Below are 22735 nucleotides of genomic sequence, written 5' to 3' on the forward strand. Positions count from 1 at the left end.
TAAAAAAATGAGGCAAGACTTTTTTCTTTATTAATTAACTAATAAAATAAACCAAAAAAATGTTTTCTTTTTTATAAATTCGTTTTTTAATAATTTGTGTAGTTATAGCGCTTTATGGGGATAAAAAGTTAATTAAAAAACATTTTTTGTTGTAATAAATTTTCATTAAAAGCAATTTGAATAAAAATGTTGAAATGTTTATTTTTTAGGTGTTTGAAAAATCTCTTTATTTTCAGGTTTTGTTACTTTTTATTTCTTGAGAACGTTTTTTATAAAAATAGGCTTATTTCAGTGTTTTATTTAAAGCGCTTTTGTGCAATTTAATTATATTTTTATTAAAATTTTTTATTATTATAAATTTCTATATGTAGACAATCACAATTTTGACGTTACTTATGTAGTATAATTTGAAAAGAAAATTATATATTTAATTAAAACCTTTTTTAACAAAAAAAATTAGTTTAAAAAATATTTATGTTTTTTTTTTAATATATAATGATTTGTGGCTTAATATCAATTATAAATTCTTTCTTGTTTTCATTAGACTTAAACTTATAAATTAAAAATATGGCATTTAATCTTTAAATGTCCCAATAATAAAGGACTTTAAGGATAAGAGTTTTAAAAGAAATATTATGCTGAAAAGAAACATGTTTTGAAAAAGGGTTTTGTGAATTTGATTTCGCTCAAAACTTCAGATTTTAGTACAAAAAGCTGTTTTCAGTATAAAACGAATTTTTAGTATAAAACACTGTTTTTAGTATGAAAACCAGGTTTTAGTTTAAAAACAGTTTTTAGTACAAAAAACAGTTTTAAGCTTAAAAACCAGTTTTTAGTATAAAAACTAGTTTTAAGTATAAAAATCAGTTTTTAGTATAAAAACCAGTTTTTGGTATAAAAACCAGTATTTAGTATAAAAACCAGTTTTTAGTATAAATACCAGTTTTTAGTATAAATACCAGTTTTTAGTATAAAAACCAGTTTTTAGTACAATAACAAGTTTTAAAATAAAAACCACTTTTTAGTACCAAAAACCAGTTTTTAGTACAATAACCAGTTTTTAACATAAAAACCAGCTTTTAGTACAAAAACCAGTTTTTATTATTAAAAAAAATTTTTAGTATAAAACAAGTTTTTAGTGTTTAAACCAGTATTAAGTATAAAAACCAGTTTTTGGTATAGAAACAAGTTTTAGTACAAAAACCAGTTTTTAGTACAATAAACTGATTTTAGTATAAAAACCAGTTTTGTATAAAAATCAGTTTCAGTATAAAACACATAAAACCAGTTTTTAGTATAAAAACTGTCTTTCATAAAAAACGGTTTTTATTATAAAAAGCAGTTTGTATGGTTATTTGTATAAAAACAGGTTTTTAGTATAAAAACTGGCTTTTAGTATAAAAATTAGTTTTAGTATAAAAACTGGTCTTTAGTATAAAAACTGGTTTTTAGTATAAAAACTGGCCCTTTAGTATGAAAACACGTTTTTAGTATAAAACAGGTTTTTAGTATAAAATAGTTTTAAGTATAAAAACTATTTTTTAGTATAAAAGCTGGTTTTTTGTATAAAAGCTGGTTTTTAGAATAGTGTAAAAAACTGGTTTTTCGAATAAAAACTGGTTTTTAGTATATAAACTGGTTTTTCGTATAAAAACTGGTTTTATGTATAAAAACTGGTTTTTCGTATAAAAACTGGTTTTTCGTATAAAAACTGGTTTTTCGTATAAAAACTGGTTTTTCGTATAAAAACTGGTTTTTCGTATAAAAACTGGTTTTTCGTATAAGAACTGGTTTTTCGTATAAAAACTGGTTTTAAGTATAAATACTGGGTTTTCGTATAAAAACTGGTTTTTCGTATAAAAACTGGTTTTAAGTATAAGAACTGGTTTTTAGTACAAAAACTTGTTTTTAGTATAAAAACTGGTTTTTAGTATAAAAACTGGTTTTTAGTATAAAAACTGGTTTAAGTATAAAAACTGGTTTTAAGTATAAAACTGGTTTTTAGTATAAAAACTGTTTTTTTTTGTATAAAAACTACTTTTAGAATTAAATTCGCTTCGCAAAAAATGGGGTTTAGCCTAAAAACAACTTTTCAGAATAAAAACAAAGTATGGTTTTAATTAAATCCGACTTTTCAAACTTTCCCGATTAAAGTTCGTTTTTCAAATCACCTTCTTCTTCAGCACAAATATCCAAAAATAAAAGACAAACAACTTGAAAACAATAATTTCGAACAAAAAGGCAAAAAACTAATAAAAATAATACAAATAGAAATTTCAATTTTAAAATAATTTCTTTAAAACTTTACTTAAATATCAGCATAATGAATCTAAAGGAAGCTGATCTTGTTTTATGGAAAGACGTCGGGAATTGGTGGATTTCTTTAGACTACTATTACTACTGTGTACATTGTTTGTGCTATTATTATTATTGTTATTATTGTTGTTATTATTTTTGGATAGCGATGTTAAATTTGTATTGGAATTATTTAACTCATTAATACTTTGGAAATTTGTGGTTATGGTTGGTATAATGGTTGAACCACCCACCGCAAATGAGGGTTTATTATTATTTAATGGTTCTAGTTCAGCTGCCAAAGCACCATTTGGAATGGAATTTGAGCGTATATGTAGGCGGCCAGAATCTAAAGATTCATCACTAGCCGGATCCAAATGATCCACAGAGGCAGCGGAAGAAATGTGTTTTATTAAGCCTACGGATAAAGCGCGATCTAAAAGGAAAATTTTATTATTATAAATGGTAATTTAATTGGTATATATTTGCATTTATTCATACCTAAACCTGCTTTATTATTTTTGGTATATTCTTCTTTAAGATCATCTAATTCTTTGGCTGAGCACAAAGGTGTATCCACATCATAGGTATTATTGAATAAAGTATAGTCGACTTCGTATTCTCCGGTTTCTTTGCGGAATGAAACAACGTTTACAAAACGATGACCCCATAAGATTTCCGAAGGCAAGAAACTGCTGCGAGCCTGAGTGGTCATGCCAGTGGACTCAATAACACCCTCTTTATATATAAATAAAATATGAATGTTATTGATTTAAATTCTCCAATTTTTTATAAAAATACAACTTACCCAGCATGCAAACCACCTCAAATCTTTCCTTTAACATATCGGACGCTGACAACATATACAAAGGACTATGACGATCTATTTTGTGCACTATAGTAGTTGGCCAAATAAACATTAAACGATCTTCACCACCATCGGCACCCACTGTAAGTTCTTGTTGATAAAAGGGTAAAATTTCACCTTCTTTAGTGACCTACGAGAGAAATACAAGATAACAATTAATTAAATATTTCAAAAATATATAAATGTGTCTCTCCCTTACCTTCTTCCTTATTATCTGTGCTCTCACATGAGCCTCAATTATATGAGACTTACGCATATCGCCCACACGAAACATCAAACACGGCACACCATCCCGATGACATATCACCGCATTGCGTGAGAATAATAGAGTTTGGGCACGTTTTTTCGGCCGCGATAGTTTGGCAAAGACAATGCCCACCATAAATGCTTGTATAAATACACCCGTTATACATTGAAGACATATTGTGAATATCGCCTCGGGACACTCTTCGGTTATGAAACGATTACCGTAACCGATTGTGTGTTGAGTCTCAATCGAATATAGAAATGCTGATATGAATGAACGTACTTCGGTCACACACATAGTGTGTGTCATATTTTGTATTAATTCAGGTTGCTGATCGCGCATTTGTATCCATTCGAGATCACCGTGTGCATAGGCTATCGTCCACCAGATGAGACCGAAAAATGCCCAGGATATGAGAAAACTGAAGGCGAACACCATGAGGGTCCAACGCCATTGGGCGTCGACGAGGGTGGTGAAAATGTCCTGTAAGGAGAAAGAAAAATGGATTTTAAAAAAGAAACATTAAAAAATTGATGATGAAAAAAATATATTAAATCAGGAAAAGAATCTTAATTTTTGAAAAATCATAGATCACAAAACAAAACATGATCTTTGAAGAAGTTGTAACAATAAATGTGTGTAAGACGGGTCTCTATTCCGAAGGATTTTAAATATAAATACAGGTTTTTAGTACAAAAATTTTAAACCGAATTCTTAAAACAAAATCTGGTTTTTCTGTATAACAAAGGGTTTTTATTATATAATCGTGTTTTTAGAGTAAAAAACTAGTTTTTAGTATAAAAGCTGGTTTGAGTATAAAAGCAGGCTTGAATACATATAAACATTGGATTATAGTGTAAAAACTGGTGATTGTCCACCACCTGGGAATATTATATTCCCCGCGGACCAAAAAAAACTGTAAAAAAACAACATGGAAAATAAAAATAAAAAGATAAAAGTTACGGTGCAGGGCCTAAATAACCCAGTACCGACGGCAAGTGTTGATCCACACACGAGTCACGTGTCGTCGTCATCCTGCAATCGTGAGCAAAATACTACTACGGAGGTGGGTACCTTGGCCTCCGTGGCGGACAATGCGTCAAATGTACAGCATGCCATTGGCAAAAATATAGGGGTGAAAGAGAAGGATGTACTCGGAGAGAGCTGAATCCTCAGATGATAATAACAACACCATTAAAGCAAATCCCAAGAAGGATGAAGTAGAGCTAATGGTGAAAGAGGTAAGTGATAGCATAGCTAACTAAGAAAAGACTATTTGGATCACAGAGGAGGAAATTGAAAAAATGCTTCAGGATATTATAGTTAGTCAAGCCCACGACACTCCTAAAGAAAAGTCGGACTCTCTCACAAGATCTGGGGCAAAGAGGATCAGGTCTCCAGAAGAGTTGACAACTAAGAATAAACCTAAGATGAAAAAAAGCTTCCCGTCTTCTAATACGCAGTCAAAGCCAAGCCATACTTCACTCAAAGGAACCTCAAGTCAGAATCCTGCGAGTAATGTTGACAACGCCAAGCCAGATATTTCGAAGACGAACACGTCGGCAAAACCAACCTCGAAGGTAAGGGTATCTCAAAAGAAGTCCCGAAAAACGAGGAAGGAGAAGCTAGACGGTGGAAAAGGAAAAGAGCCGCCATCTTACGTCAAAGTTGCCAGAAGAAGACACCGGGACGATCTCTACTATGCAGTTTACGGTGACGGTAATCCGACAGGCAAAATTCCAATAGACCAGCAGAGTAGGGTAGAAGATCTGGTGAACAATAAAATAGTGGACTACGCAATCGCTTCAAAGGGTTGTTTGCCCCTTACCCAATAAAGAGCGTGAGCTGTGAGTTCAGCGTGGGCGTGACGTTGATGAGGTTGGCATCTCACCAATGTGTTAGCACCCTAAAGAATTTGGTGGAAAGTATCTCTCTTCCCTGGGACGGCGCTAAGCTGGGACTGGCAAATAAGAGTGAACTTCCGGTGATCTCAAAGTCCACTGTCTACATAAAAGTATGGGGCAGTAAACTGTCTAATGAACGTATACTCGAAATTCTTGGAGATCAAAATGCTGAGCTGGCTGTGGAAAAATGGGATGTCTTTTATAGAAAAGAAGAACCTGAGGGAACTCTATTTGTAATAGGATCGACAAGAATTCCATGGCTAGTCTTGCCAAGAATAAAGGTAGGGCTTACTTCGCTTCTAAAGCTGTCATATTCAAAATTGGGAAGGTGCCGATTGGAAGGGCTGTTACAACAAGCCCCGAAAAGGACACTAAAAAACCTAAGAACACAGCATCAGTAGCCACTACTGATAAGGTTGAGGAGTCAAATCCTAATATCAAGGAAGTTACCACTAACTCGCCAGAAGAAAGTGCAGCTGCCCTTTCCAAAATTTTAGTATAAAAACTGGTTTTAGTATAAAACTGGTTTTTAGTATAAAAACTGGTTTTTAGTATAAAAACTGGTTTTTAGTATAAAAACTGGTTTTTAGTATAAAAACTGGTTTTTAGTATAAAAACTGGTTTTTAGTATAAAAACTGATTTTTAGTATAAAAACTGGTTTTTAGTATAAAACTGGTTTTTAATATAAAAACTGGTTTTTAGTATAAAAACTAGTTTTTAATATAAAAACTGGGTTTTAGTATAAAAACTGGTTTTTAGTATAAAACTGGTAGTATAAAAACTGGTTTTTAGTATTAAAACTGGTTCCTAGTATAAAAAACGGGTTTTAGTATAAAAAACGGGTTTTAGTATTAAAAAACTGGTTTTTAGTATAAAAACTGGGTTTTAGTATAAAAACTAGTTTTTAGTATATATACTGGTTTTTAGCATAAAAACTAGTTTTTTGTATAAAACTGTTTTTTAGTATAAAAACTGGTTTTTAGTATAAAAACTGGTTTTTAGTATAAAAACTGGTTTTTAGTATAAAAACTGGTTTTTAGTATAAAAACTGGTTTTTAGTATAAAAACTAGTTTTTAGTATAAAAACTGGTCTTTAGTATAAAAACTGGTTTTTAGTATAAAAACTGGTTTTTAGTATAAAAACTGGTTTTTAGTATAAAAACTATGAAATTCTATTGAAAACTGTTCACTTTATTATTTCTGCAAACATTTTCCCTCCGCTCTAAACTACGCAATAAAAACTCATCAACACCTATCACATTTCAAGGAATTTTTATAATTCTCATACTTTTACTTCATACGTTTTGTTTCGGAAAAAATTGCATAATTTATAATGATATTAAAAAAAACTATTTCATAATCAGTCGTAGAAATCTATTCTGTTTATACAAAAACAAAACAAACTGTAAATGTAATTCAATATATTCAATTTTGTATTAATTAACAGAAACAAATAGCCAACAACAGCAAAATATACATACATACGTACAAACATAGATATGTACGTATGTTTGTATTTTGCAAAAAACTAGCCTTTTGTGTCAATAGAATAAAAAATCTGATTAAATTTTGCCCAAAAGGTCAACTGCCACAAAATTATTTCAAATTAGAATCGAACAAATCTAGTGGAGAATAAATTGAAATCTAATTTAAAATTGAAATTATTTTACAGATCAAATTAATATTAATAAAGATTATAACACTATTAATAACACTTGAATATAATTTGTATTAAAGCAGTGTTAAACACATTGGAGGCAAGTGGCATTAATCAAGACTGTAATTACAGGTGACAGGCAACATGTCGAAATTGTAATAAAGGGGTTTTAAAAAGTAATTTATAAGTAGATTACATTTATATGTATATGTGCGTATGTAACAGGAAGTAGTCAGAATGTTATTAAAGAATAATGATTCTGTTAAGAAATTTAAACTTTTAAAATTTTACATCCTTTTCTAAACTTCTAGTCCAAACTGGAAATACTAGACTAGGCGTTATCAGTTTCTAAGCTTTTTTGAATTTTCTTAATTTGTAATTCGCAAATATTAGAACGTAAATATAAATATCCATACCAGACGACTTAAAACATAAATACTAACAATAATTGTCTGGGAAATGTCTTACTTACCTCCAGTAAGTAAATACCAAATAAATATTAAGTATTTCAAACATTTGCACAAAACCTTATTGCAACATAAAACTTAACACCTACATAAATATCACTAAAATCCAGGCTTTTTCACCCTTCTTAGAGAAAAAGGAAAAACCTAAAAATACACAAAAGTGCGAATCTTTATTTGTCCACTAATAGAGTAAAAAAATAGCAAAAAAGAATTGCGTAGCAAAGCTAAATCCTAATGATGTCTAAAAAAAGATTTATAATACTTTTTCTTTACGTAGTTCTTGGAAGTAAAACAAAATCCGCAAAAACAAAGATGATGAAAAAAGATTTAAGATTTGTTTTTTCACATGTAATTTGAGACAATTATATTATTTTGTTGAAGCAAAAGAAATGTAAAAACAAAATAATAATTCAACAAATTTGTTTGAATAAAATAAACTACGTAGTTATGTGTTAAGTTGCCTTGGTAATAAGGAGTCGCACTGACTGTTTGCCATATTTAGTATAATAAATCTTCATACAATTGCAAACCACCACAAATTTAGTAAAGAAAGTGGTATAAAAAAAGGGTTTTAGGATAAGAAAGGGTTTTGGTTTCTAGTATGAAAACTAGGATTTAGTATAAAAACTGGTGTTTAGTATAAACTGGTTTTTTAGTATGAAAAGTGATTTTTAGTATGATAACTAGTTTTAACTAACTAACTAACTAACTAACTAACTAACTAACTACTAACTAACTAACTACTAACTAACTAACCTAACTAACTAAACTAACTAACTAACTAACTAACTAAACTAACTACGAACTACTAACTAACTAACTACTAACTAACTAACTAACTAACTAACTAACTACTAACTAAACTAACTAACTAACTAACTAACTAACTAACTAACTAACTAACTAACTACTAACTAAACTAACTAACTAAACTAACTACTAACTAACTAACTAACTAACTAACTAACTAACTAACTAACTAACTAACTACGAACTAACTAACTAACTAACTACTAACTAACTAACTACTAACTACTACTAACTAACTAACTAACTAACTAACTAACTACTAACTAACTAACTAACTAACTAACAACTAACTAACTAACTAACTAACTAACTAACTAACTAACTAACTAACTAACTACTAACTAACTAACTAACTAACTAACTAACTAACTAACTAACTAACTACTACTAACTAACTAACTAACTACTAACTAACTAACTAACTAACTAACTAACTAACTAACTAACTAACTAACTAACTAACTAACTAACTAACTAACTAACTAACTAACTAACTAACTAACTAACTAACTAACTAACTAACTAACTACTAACTAACTACTAACTAACTAACTAACTAACTAACTAACTACTAACTAACTAACTAACTACTAACTAACTAACTAACTAACTAACTAACTAACTAACTAACTAACTAACTAACTAATAACTACTATATCAACTGTAGTATATATATTGGTTTTTAAAAAAAAATACTGGTTTTAGTATGAAATCTAGTTTTTAGTATAATACCTACTTTTTAGTATACACAAATTTGTTTTATTGTAAAACCTTGATTCACATAAAATACTGGCATTTATTATAAAAACTGGTTTTATTATAAAAAACTGTTTTTTGGTTGGCTATAACTCTATGCGAAAGCTTTGTATAACAGTTTCCTTTTTTTATTGTTTTAAAGAAAATTTTCCCTATATACTTATTTACACATATTTATTTGAGGGTTTTAGGAGAAATTACACGTCATAGATAGACATAAATCATTAAGTAGAATGCTTAAAGTATTCTAGTTATTTAATTAGTTACTCCCACGCATTACAGGCAAACTGTATTTGGAATTCCTTAATAAAAATATAATTAAACATCAATAAATTTATTATATTACAAAAATAATATTACTTAATAGGATTATTTGATCTGTTTCAGCATTTCCAACTTCAATTGCTACATCCATTTAATAAAAAAGAAACTTATTTTAGGTATAAAAATATATAAAGATATTTAAAATAAAATCTTTTTGTTCTTTTCAAAAAGGACACACTTCAAACTACATACTTTGTAGAAATTCCACCACTCAATTCATGTTGTGTAACTAGGGTTTATTTAACAATTCAAATCAAAAGAGGAAAAAACCCTAGAGAAAAAAAGACTAAAGACTTGGAAACAAATAAGAATAAAGTAAGGAAGAAAGTATAGGCGGGCATGGTCGATTTTATGATTCACTACATCGGTTGTAGTTATTAAGTTAGTTTGAAAGGATGATGTGTGTTACCTCAAAATCGACAAAAACTACACTTAGACCTCCACCGGGCAACATCTGGTCCAACAGATTAGAACTCTAACAATTAACCCACCGTTTATAAGTATATTTAAAATTTGGATTATATGTTTACTTGGGGGTCAATTGATTATTTTGTGTTACGAACATCAACAGAAACCCACAATAGTGGTGTAGGGTATAACAAAACAACAAGATTTAAATACAAATCTTATAAATACGCATAAATATTTGCACTTTGGAAAAATACTACAATTCAAATGTAAGTAAGATTCCTTTAACCATCTCATTTATTTCTCAAGGTAAAACAGTATCAATTGCTTGCACTGCTGAAATTTATTTTTTTCTACCAACTCCCAGAGCTTCATATTCCTAGATTATGTTATGGTTTGTTCAGCTTTTTTTTTGCAAGAGTTTGTGTTCGTGTGTATGTGTGTTTTAACTTACCTGTAGATATCTTCGTCTTCTTTTGGCCACATTTCCTTGTACCACATTACAGTCACCATGTTTGAATATCACACGTTTTCGTACACGCCGAGAACTAAAACGTGTCTGACGATACCTGTAAAGGATGAAGTAGAAAGATAAAATCTATAGTGAGTAGTGTTTATTTTTTATATTTTGTTTTAAGAAATCAATGACATTGAATATTAAATTAGGAAAATATTTAGATTTTAATGTTTAGTTAGTGGTGTTTGACCAAAGGTTAACCTTAATTTTGTTCGAAGAGGGACATGCTTAGATCAAGGCCAAAAGTTCAATGATATGAAATATTCTGCATAATTAAGATATTAATATCGACACCCTTAACAAACCTTATACTGCTCAGCAGTAAGGGTGTGGAGAGAGTGATATCATATCTGTGATGTGACTACGCGACCATGAAGCGAGGAATGCATTGAAATGGTAATATTTTTTCCTACCATTACCAGTGAGAACCTTAAGAAATTGTCTTGTCTCAATGATAGCCTGGTATAGTTTCAAGGTGGGCGCCAAGATAGGACTAGTATTTTGCACGAGCAACTTTAAGGTCCATATAAACTTTTAGGAATAAACTAGCAATAGATCCATCTGGAAAACTCTTAAAGCTAGGATCCTAAAAATTTTGTATGAACAACTTTCTAAACATGTAAAAATATAGGTAATAAATTGGTCAACAAGCAATAAGGGCCGTGGCACCTCCCATATGAATTAAATGCAAAAATTCGTTTATCTGGAAAACCGTTACAGCTGGAATCCTCAAATTTTGCACGTGCAATATTCACATGCATATGAACATTTGGAAAAAATAGTATACGTTGCACCTTCCATACGAATCTAATATTAAAGAGAATATAAAATTGGAAAGGGTTTTTTACTATATAGTTTTAAGGGTATAGTTAATCTATAGTTTAACATAAAATTTAAATTTTTTGTTAACTTTTCCCACAAATAAACATTTTCAATTGCCCATCTGTTCTATATGTAAAAGTGTTAGTGTAGGTGGCAGCGAACGTCTGTCTGCGTGTGTGTTTACCGTCTGTATTCCTATTTGTAAATACACTTAGCAACAGAAAAATTTACCTTTACGGCAATGATAGGCACGAAAAGAACTCCAGGAACAATAGGACTTATTGGAAAGCTAAGAAACCACTGATTGCAGTTAGACTTTATCTGTCATTTGTTTATTTTTAAGAATTTACTGGATTATTTTTCGATCCCTGTTGGATATATTTACCGACCTATGATTGGCACATTAAATACAATATAGAAATGAGTCAAATGGAAGTACCTTTTCTTATTTAAATTGTGTGAGATTATTATTGGTATTTACCCCCATATCACTTTGAATTTCTAATTTTTTCCTTTAACTGCTTAAAAATGTTATATGAGCCCCATTCATTTATTTCACAATTTATGTTCTGCTATCAGTGTTGCCAATTTGACGTTTTTCTCATCAAAACTCAAGTTTTCGATATGTCAATAGCGAGAAAAAATTAATTTTAGTGGTTAGCGAGAAATATAGTCTAGTCTATAGTCTAGTCTATAGTCTAGTCTATAGTCTAGTCTATAGTCTAGTCTATAGTCTAGTCTATAGTCTAGTCTATAGTCTAGTCTATAGTCTAGTCTATAGTCTAGTCTATAGTCTAGTCTATAGTCTAGTCTATAGTCTAGTCTATAGTCTAGTCTATAGTCTAGTCTATAGTCTAGTCTATAGTCTAGTCTATAGTCTAGTATAGTCTAGTCTATAGTCTAGTCTATAGTCTAGTCTATAGTCTAGTCTATAGTCTAGTCTATAGTCTAGTCTATAGTCTAGTCTATAGTCTAGTCTATAGTCTAGTCTATAGTCTAGTCTATAGTCTAGTCTATAGTCTAGTCTATAGTCTAGTCTATAGTCTAGTCTATAGTCTAGTCTATAGTCTAGTCTATAGTCTAGTCCTATAGTCTAGTCTATAGTCTAGTCTATAGTCTAGTCTATAGTCTAGTCTATAGTCCTAGTCTATAAGTCCTAGTCTATAGTCTAGTCCTATAGTCTAGTCTATAGTCTAGTCTATAGTCTAGTCTATAGTCTAGTCTATAGTCCTAGTCTATAGTCTAGTCTATAGTCCTAGTCTATAGTCTAGTCTATAGTCTAGTCTATAGTCTAGTCTATAGTCTAGTCTATAGTCTAGTCTATAGTCTAGTCTATAGTCTAGTCTATAGTCTAGTCTATAGTCTAGTCTATAGTCTAGTCTATAGTCTAGTCTATAGTCTAGTCTATAGTCTAGTCTATAGTCTAGTCTATAGTCTAGTCTATAGTCTAGTCTATAGTCCTAGTCTATAGTCTAGTCTATAGTCTAGTCTATAGTCTAGTCTATAGTCTAGTCTATCTAGTCTATAGTCTAGTCTATAGTCTAGTCTATAGTCTATCTATAGTCTAGTCTATAGTCTAGTCTATAGTCTATAGTCTAGTCTATAGTCTAGTCTATAGTCTAGTCTATAGTCTAGTCTATAGTCTAGTCTATAGTCTAGTCTATAGTCTAGTCTATAGTCTAGTCTATAGTCTAGTCTATAGTCTAGTCTAGTCTAGTCTATAGTCTAGTCTATAGTCTAGTCTATAGTCTAGTCTATAGTCTAGTCTATAGTCTAGTCTATAGTCTAGTCTATAGTCTAGTCTATAGTCTAGTCTATAGTCTAGTCTATAGTCTAGTCTATAGTCTAGTTTATAGTCTAGTCTATAGTCTAGTCTATAGTCTAGTCTATAGTCTAGTCTATAGTCTAGTCTATAGTCTAGTCTAGTCTAGTCTATAGTCTAATCTATAGTTTAGTCTAGTCTATAGTCTGTCATAGTCTATCTCTAGGTTAAATTCTACCCTATAGTCTGTTCTATGGTTCTATATAGTTTTCCAGCGCCATTTGCAAAAACATAAATCTAGCGGTTTTTGTGACATAGTTTAATGGGAAATGGTGGAAAAATATTGGCAACACTGTCTGTTATCCTTTTCTTTGCTTCAGTTTTTTGCTAATTGACAGCAATTTTAATTGCTTCATTGGCTGTAAAAACCCACAAATAAATAGGGTATAAGAATATTGAGGAAAAATATCTGGCAAAAGAGGTTTGTGCATCAACACATACATAAATATTTTAATTGTAGTGATAAATTATAATTGCTAATAACAAATTATTACGCTAACATAGCGGTATGTTGAAAATATTGACTGTCTGTCTGTCAGTCAAAGAAAATGAGACAAAATATGTAGGAATTTTAGTTTCACCTAGAAACTAAATGTAAAAGGATTTGCATGCTGTTGCTAAGCAAAGTTTAGAATTATTTCCTAGAAACTGGAAATTTTTTTTAAAGAAAACCAATTCATTTCTTTGATTTAAATTTATTATATTAAATCAATTTATTAAATTTTCATCAAAACTATTTTGATATTTTTTAAATATTTACTTTAGTGACAATCGAAAATCTAATAAAAAATTTTATAAACAAATAAGTGGCAATAGAAACTTTATTGTAATTTTTTTTACTCTTGACTACTTGGCTAGCAGTCTACAAATTTTAAAAGAATATTTAATATAAAATATTTACAAAAAATATTAAACAATAATAAACACTTGCAATTGTTAGTGTCTAAAGAAAGTTGGAAAAAAGTCTATATTTTAACAAATAATAATAAAAATTTGCCATAAATAAAATTTAAATATTGTAACAAGATAAAATTAAATTTTCTAAGATAAATTTAGTCATGTAAATTATGTAAAAATTAGTAATTTTAAAATTGCATGAATAACTATTAAAAGAACAAAACAATTAATCAAAATATATTTTCATAAAATCTTTTAACTCGAAGATTTTTTTCTTAATATTTTTTAATGTTTCCTGTTATTAAATATTTACAATATTCTGCTGTTTTAAACATATATACTACTTAACTTTTTTTTAAAACACAATTTAATATTAAAATTTATAATTAACAACGCAATTTGTAATACGTTTTAACAAAAATAAATATGCATTATTAACAGAAAATAAATTTGCTGAAAAAAATATATGAAATATGAAAGAAATTTGATCAATTGCAAAAAGTTTAATGAAATGTAAAGTTTAAAAAAAAAACATTATTTCAGCTGAATTTATTGTTTATTTTGGCATTTTATGTATGTACCCAGCAAAAACATGCAATGACCACTACATACCGTCTGCATTAGTTGGAACGAGTTTAATAATCACTTACAAATAATATATTATGTAACTACTTACTTTTCAGCTTTGATATACTGTTTTGGAACATTGTTTTTAATACTAACGAAATGACTACTACATACCGTCTGCATTAGTTGGAACGAGTTTAGTAATCACTTACAAATAATATATTATGTAAGTACTTACTTTTTAGCTTTGATATACTGTTTTGGAACATTGATTTTAATACTAACGAAAAAATATTATTTTTGTGATAACCAAGTCAAGGATTTTCATGCACTAAAAAATGAAAAATATGCGGTTATAATATGCACTATAAAATGGGAAAATATGCACTAAAAATTTGGAAAATATGCACAAAAAAATATTTTCTTGTGAAATTTAGTATTTAAATAAATTTTTATAGATATTTAGAACTTAAGTTTTTGACAACAAATATATAGCTTCCTGATGACAGAGGTACCGCTTAATGTACTCTAATACCAAATTAACAGAATCACGATCACGTGTTAAGTGACCCAACTCAAAAAATGAATTTGAATGAAATTTGCACCAGTACTATGGATAGTAGGCCAGACACATAAGTCAAGAACTTTATCGGTCAAGTATTGCCGGAATTAGAGAGGATAAAAGTTTTACATTTTGGTCCATTGGTTCTGGAAAAATTGTCCAAAGGAGTTTAGATATATATATTTCTTTACTGTTTACAATTTTCTTTTTTAAATTTAATTATTTTTATACCTACCATCAAAAAAGATGGGGAGTATATTCATTTTATCATTCAATATTCAATATATTCCGAGACCTCGTAAGATTCTAAGACGATCTAGCTATGTCCGTTCGTCAGTCTGTTGTTGACACGAAATTTTCCCAAAATATTTTTTTATTGATCAGAAATGTTTGATATTGAAAATGGGCAAAATCGGTCAACGATTTCACATAGCCTCCATACAAATGTACCCTCCGGAATATTGTCTAAAAAGCTTCAAACATTCACAAATTCGTTGTTTATGAAGCAAATGCCACAAAATTTCACATAAGTCAATTTTTTAAATTCCGAAATATAATTCTGAATTATGGCAAACATAGGACCATAATTGGCCCTACCCCCCATATAAGGCCCCCTTTAGAAAATGACTATAATGCTGATTACTGACCTAAAAATAGGAATATAGCTCTGAAATTCAACACACATAAGTTTCTTGCGAGCCAATATCCCTCCACTAAATTTAATGTGGATCGGCCCTTAACTGACCCTACCCCGCATATAATGTCCCCTTCAGAAAATTACTTTAACGCTCATTATTGGTGTAAAAATAAGAGTACAGCGAAGAAATTTGATATAAGTATTTTAGAAGCCAAAACCTTTCCACCAAATTGTATGTGAATCGGTCCATAATTGACCCTACCCTATATAAGGTCCCCTCCATAAAATAACTTAAACGCTCATTACTGGCTTTAAAATACGAGTATAGCCGTGAAATTTAACACAAGTAAGTTTTATACGAGCCAGAATCTCTCATACAAATTTTATAGTCTTTAGTCTAGTCTATAGTCTAGTCTATAGTCTAGCCTATAGTCTAGTCTATAGTCTAGTCTATAGTCTAGTCTATATTAGTCTATAGTCTAGTCTATAGTCTAGTCTATAGTCTAGTCTATAGTCTAGTCTATAGTCTAGTCTATAGTCTAGTCTATAGTCTAGTCTATAGTCTAGTCTATAGTCTAGTCTATAGTCTAGTCTAGTCTATAGTCTAGTCTATAGTCTAGTCTATAGTCTAGTCTATAGTCTAGTCTATAGTCTAGTCTATAGTCTCTAGTCTAGTCTATAGTCTAGTCTATAGTCTAGTCTATAGTCTAGTCTATAGTCTAGTCTATAGTCTAGTCTATAGTCTAGTCTATAGTCTAGTCTATAGTCTAGTCTATAGTCTAGTCTATAGTCTAGTCTATAGTCTAGTCTATAGTCTAGTCTATAGTCTAGTCTATAGTCTAGTCTATAGTCTAGTCTATAGTCTAGTCTATAGTCTAGTCTATAGTCTATAGTCTATAGTCTAGTCTATAGTCTAGTCTATAGTCTAGTCTATAGTCTAGTCTATAGTCTAGTCTATAGTCTAGTTTATAGTCTAGTCTATAGTCTAGTATAGTCTAGTCTAGTCTAGTCTATAGTCTAGTTATAGTCTAGTCTATAGTCTAGTCTATAGTCTAGTCTATAGTCTAGTCTATAGTCTAGTCTATAGTCTAGTCTATAGTCTAGTCTATAGTCTAGTCTATAGTCTAGTCTATAGTCTAGTCTATAGTCTAGTCTATAGTCTAGTCTCTAGTATAGTCTATAGTCTAGTCTATAGTCTAGTCTATAGTCTAGTCTATAGTCTAGTCTATAGTCTAGTCTATAGTCTAGTCTATAGTCTAGTCTATAGTCTAGTCTATAGTCTAGTCTATAGTCTAGTCTATAGTCTAGTCTATAGTCTAGTCTATAGTCTAGTCTATAGTCTAGTCTATAGTCTAGTCTATAGTCTAGTCTATAGTCTAGTCTATAGTCTAGTCTATAGTCTAGTCTATAGTCTAGTCTATAGTCTAGTCTATAGTCTAGTCTATAGTCTAGTCTATAGTCTAGTCTATAGTCTAGTCTATAGTCTAGTCTATAGTCTAGTCTATAGTCTAGTCTATAGTCTAGTCTATAGTCTAGTCTATAGTCTAGTCTATAGTCTAGTCTATAGTCTAGTCTATAGTCTAGTCTATAGTCTAGTCTATAGTCTAGTCTATAGTCTAGTCTATAGTCTAGTCTATAGTCTAGTCTATAGTCTAGTCTATAGTCTAGTCTAGTCTATAGTCTAGTCTATAGTCTAGTCTATAGTCTAGTCTATAGTCTAGTCTATAGTCTAGTCTATAGTCTAGTCTATAGTCTAGTCTATAGTCTAGTCTATAGTCTAGTCTATAGTCTAGTCTATAGTCTAGTCTATAGTCTAGTCTATAGTCTAGTCTATAGTCTAGTCTATAGTCTAGTCTATAGTCTAGTCTATAGTCTAGTCTATAGTCTAGTCCAAACGGTTCCCAAATGGGGGTCCGCGGACCCCTAGTGGTCCGTAGTAAAATCCTAGGGGGTCCGCGAAGACGAACGAAAAAAAACCATGAATAAACAATATTCTGCTTTTATATGTATGTACAAATATCTCCAATTTTGTGCAATAATCCCAAATTTTTTGGTGACTTTTTGAATTTTATTTTTTCGGTTGTTTATCGGGAAGAAGCTAGGCCCTACAAATTTATTGTATAACTTTTATAAAGTAAAGTACTGCGTGATTTGTAATTTTTATTTCCTGTATATGTACTGAAATAATGGTTTTTATTTCAGACAAATAATACTCTGCCTTACAATTAAATTAGGGATACAGGTATTCCGGAGTATGAAGTTCAATTCAAAGACAAGCTTATTACAGATTTAAGTTTATCAAATTGTAAGCAAAAGTGTTCTCGTTTGAAAGGACTAAAATTATATATTTTTTCCAAAACAGAGGTGACTCTTTATGCATCTCTTTATAAATATTCCAATCCGACGTGATACACAGATTTTAACTTGATTTTGTCGACCAAAATTAAATTAACATCAGAAAATCCATAGCGTTTCGCGTAAATATGTAGCCAAAAACCATGAAGTAAAATAATTCGTTGGTATTTTAAAATTCAAATTTAAGTTCCAAATTCACAGTACTTTAACAAAGAGTTCAAATCATATATTATGCGGATAACGCATTCCGCAACAACATAGAAGAAGTCCAACTTTCTTATATTATTTTCCCGAAAACTTAGCTCACTTACTCAGTTCACCCTTTGCAATCGCAACAAATTTTTGAAACGTGACTCCTTAAGCACATGTGACAATATTTGATAAAGAAACCTTTTCGCTACATTGAAGAAAAATTAACATGAAAGATCTCACGATCATAAAATTAAACATCATGTTAACATATCAACAAAGAAGTCATTCTATCTTCAAAACATGCAATTGAAAACCTATCTGAAATATTATATATTCTCAATGTACGGGAATATTTTATAGATATGACATCTCTACATTTATTAGACCTAGGGATTAATGAACTAGGTCAATTTTCGGATGGACAATTATTTAGAACAATAAGATATCAAAATATGTATGGGGGTCCGCGAAATTAAATAAGTTCTTCAAGGGGTCCGCGAAGTAAAAATCTGTGGGAACCGCTGGTCTAGTCTATAGTCTAGTCTATAGTCTAGTCTATAGTCTAGTCTATAGTCTAGTCTATAGTCTAGTCTATAGTCTAGTCTATAGTCTAGTCTATAGTCTAGTCTATAGTCTAGTCTATAGTCTAGTCTATAGTCTAGTCTATAGTCTAGTCTATAGTCTAGTCTATAGTCTAGTCTATAGTCTAGTCTATAGTCTAGTCTATAGTCTAGTCTATAGTCTAGTCTATAGTCTAGTCTATAGTCTAGTCTATAGTCTAGTCTATAGTCTAGTCTATAGTCTAGTCTATAGTCTAGTCTATAGTCTAGTCTATAGTCTAGTCTATAGTCTAGTCTATAGTCTAGTCTATAGTCTAGTCTATAGTCTAGTCTATAGTCTAGTCTATAGTCTAGTCTATAGTCTAGTCTATAGTCTAGTCTATAGTAGTCTAGTCTAGTCTATAGTCTAGTCTATAGTCTAGTCTATAGTCTAGTCTATAGTCTAGTCTATAGTCTAGTCTATAGTCTAGTCTATAGTCTAGTCTATAGTCTAGTCTATAGTCTAGTCTATAGTCTAGTCTATAGTCTAGTCTATAGTCTAGTCTATAGTCTAGTCTATAGTCTAGTCTATAGTCTAGTCTATAGTCTAGTCTATAGTCTAGTCTAGTCTTGTCTATAGTCTTGTCTACAGTCAAGTCTTTAGTCTAGTCTAGTCTATAGTCTTGTCTACAGTCAAGTCTTTAGTCGAGTCTAGTCTATAGTCTATTATGCTATGAACAGATACGAAAGTTTAAGTTTAGGCCCTATAACTTTTACAGTTATATTTGGAACATAATGTCATATCGGATTTGCTAAACATGATTATAGAAATTGCCACTATAGAAACCGAATCAGTTGTAAAATAAGTTAATATAGACTTCTCATTGTTGAATTTGTTTAAATATTTTCACTTCTTCAGGATAGTTCATATCGGAGAATAGTTTGAGAAGTAGCTTACATATATATTGCACTCACTCTTTTAACGTCTCGAACTCTTGGTATTAACATGTGATTCAGAAAAGACTATTGTCTGTAAGAAATCAAAGATCATGTGACCAAAATATAACCGAATCGATCTGCCTTGGTTTGTAAGAAGACAAAGTTCATGTGACCAAAATATGACCGAATCAGTCTGTCTTGGTCTACAAACATTTCGATGATTTCAGAATACAGAATTTTCCTCCTTCCAACATATCTCATAATCGAGACAACCAAATCGAAGAAAAAATATATTACTAGTATAACTCCCATATAAAGACTTACACCGGAAACGGGATTATTTCGATATAAAAAGTATGTGATTATAAACTTTTCGGTAAAATCGTAATACATTAATATATGTATGTATAATAAATGTTCACAATTTATATGGGGACTTCCCTCTCAAATTTTCTTTGTTTATTTGGAAATAACAAATTGGAATCTATTTAGAAATTAGACCAATTAAGTTGATAAAAAATATTAAGGTTTACTAGCTGCAGATCAGATTGTTAGTACCATTGACCTTTTTGTATGTACCCCCAAGTTTTCCACTTTATTCTAGTTTTTTGTCCACGATTTTCTGTTATTGTTTAAATGTATGCCAAAATAATTGCCTTCCCTTATGAGTTGGGGAGTCTATTTAAATATATGATCTAATGTTTAGAGAATCGTGCCTCAGGTTAAAGTGTCTACTGTCTAGAAGCATGCCTACCTTGCCTTTTTGCCAAAATTTAATTGTGATTTTCACTGATCTTACATGTCTAGTTGTTTATTTTCGAACCAGTAGGTATCTGTTCAATTATAGGGTTTGTTGTTGATATAACCCGCTTGTTTTTTAATATCTTATGTACGATCGCTAACCAGTTTAGAGTTAAACAGTAAATTTGAAGTAAATTTCGTTGTGAAATTACGGCACTAACAACATTCTTTGAAATTATTTTCTATATCTAAAGTCAAGTTTTAAAAAAGTTTCCCTAATCTGAACACTGCCGTAATTCCCTACATCAAACCAACCACAAAATCCAATTTGTCACCACTAAAATATTTCATTGGAAATTTTATAAACTTTTGAATTTAAATAATATGAATAATTGAAAAAATAAATAAAATAAATATTTACCACATCAATGTTTGTGTTATAAAAAACGTAAAAAACAATTAAAAATACAATGGCCACTAAAATATACATTTTAAACTTAGAAAAATCTACAAAAACAATTTACGAAACAATAATAAAAAAATACAAGGAAGGTACTCGTTGTAATTAAAAAAAAAAACACTTTTATATAAAAATTGCCGTTTTTCACCAAAAAAAAAATATCACAATAATTTTCTTCAAAATATAGATTTCTTTTAATATTTTTTCTTTTTCCTTAAATTTGCTTATTTTTTACGTATTTTAAACACTTAACATTTTGTTTTTTTCCATAGATCGTGAAATGTTCGATTTTTTCGAAAAATTCTTTTGGATTGTTGTTCTTTTTTTCAGTTTTACTTAAAACACATCCCTTTCTTGTTTCTTTAGTTAAGTGTCATAATGAACTGTCAAAAGAACTAAAATCCTCAGCTTAGGTTTAGTATTTCAGTTTCTTTTTCAGCTTTGTTTTAAAATACAGAGTGAGAGTGAGTGTGGAATTTATCATTTGTGGCTTCTTTTTTTGGTATGAGTGGATTTTAGTACATGCGGATTTTTGAAATACTACTCAATGTTTATAAAAAAAAAAATGTTGGATTATTGTTTCGTATGTAAATGTAGAAATAAACAGAAGTTTTGCATATTGCAGAAAAGGAATGAACGAATTCTTTAAAGAACTGCAATTACGATAAATAGGAAGAGATCTGCTATAAACTTATGTAAGCAGACCCTAGAACCAGACCATAGACTTGACCATAGACCAGACCATAGACCAGACCATAGACCTGACCATAGACCAGACCATGCCATAGACCAAACTATAGTTTTGATCATAGACCATAGCGTTAACCAGACCATTGATCATAGCATTAACCAGACCAGACAATAGACCAAAACATATACCAGACCATGTCTAGACCATAGACTAAGCCATATGCCAGGACCATAGTCAGACTATAGACCAGACCACAACTAGACCATGCACCAGACTATTGACCATAGCATTAACCAGAAACATAAAACAATAGACCAGACCATAGACTAGACCATAGACCAGATCATAGACCAGATCATAGACCAGATCATAGACCAGATCATAGACCAGAACATAGACCAGACAATAGACAAGACCATAGACTAGACCATAGGCCAGATCATAGAGCATACCATAAACCATACCATAGATCAGATCATAGACCAGACTATTGACCAGACAATAGACCAGATTATAGACCAGACCATGGACCAGACCAGACCATAGGCCAGATCATAGAGCAAACCATAAACCATACCATAGACCAGACCATGGACAAGACCATATACCAGATCATAGAGCCGACCATAAACCATACCATAGATCAAACCATAGATCAGACCATAGACCAGAACATGGACCAGACCATAGATCAGAACATAGACCCGACCATAGACCAGATCATAGAGCAGACCATAGACCAAACCATAGACCAAACCATAGACCAGACCATAGACCCGACCATAGACCAGACCATAGACCAGACCATAGACCAGACCATAGACCAGACCATAGACCAGACCATAGACCAGACCATAGACCAGACCATAGACCAGACCATAGACCAGACCATAGACCAGACCATAGACCAGACCATAGACCAGACCATATACAAGACCAGACCATAGACCAAACCATAGACCAAACTATAGACCAGACCATAGACCAGACCATAGAAAAGACCATAAACCATACCATAGATCAAACCATAGATCAGACCATAGACAAGACCATAGACCAGAACATAGACCAGACCATAGACCAGACCATAGACCAGACCATAGACCAGAACATAGACCAGAACATAGACCAGACCAAAGATAGATCAGACCATAGACCAGAAGACCATAGACCAAAGACCAAAGAAAGATCAGACATAGACTAGACCACACACTAGACCATTGACCAGACCATAGATTAGATCATAGACCAGGCCAT

The 22735-nt window shown here is 30.8% G+C and overlaps 1 protein-coding gene across 1 annotated transcript; it reads right to left on the reverse strand.

Annotated features, from left to right (window-relative positions):
- Positions 1–1982: 1982 nt before the first annotated feature.
- LOC119615318 (G protein-activated inward rectifier potassium channel 3-like) lies at positions 1983–20793 on the reverse strand. The gene is made up of 6 exons (XM_037971386.1): positions 20749–20793; positions 10192–10306; positions 3363–3893; positions 3104–3293; positions 2797–3033; positions 1983–2731 (listed from the first exon to the last, which is right to left on the reverse strand). The coding sequence occupies exons 1-6, from the start codon at positions 20751–20753 to the stop codon at positions 2316–2318; spliced, it is 1494 nt and encodes a 497-aa protein (XP_037827314.1). The 5' UTR covers positions 20754–20793; the 3' UTR covers positions 1983–2315.
- Positions 20794–22735: the final 1942 nt, after the last annotated feature.

The sequence above is a fragment of the Lucilia sericata genome, unplaced genomic scaffold, assembly GCF_015586225.1.
Source record: "Lucilia sericata isolate MDLA Ls3-8-SP2 unplaced genomic scaffold, ASM1558622v1 Contig004872F_arrow, whole genome shotgun sequence".
NCBI classification, from domain to species: Eukaryota; Metazoa; Arthropoda; class Insecta; order Diptera; family Calliphoridae; genus Lucilia; species Lucilia sericata.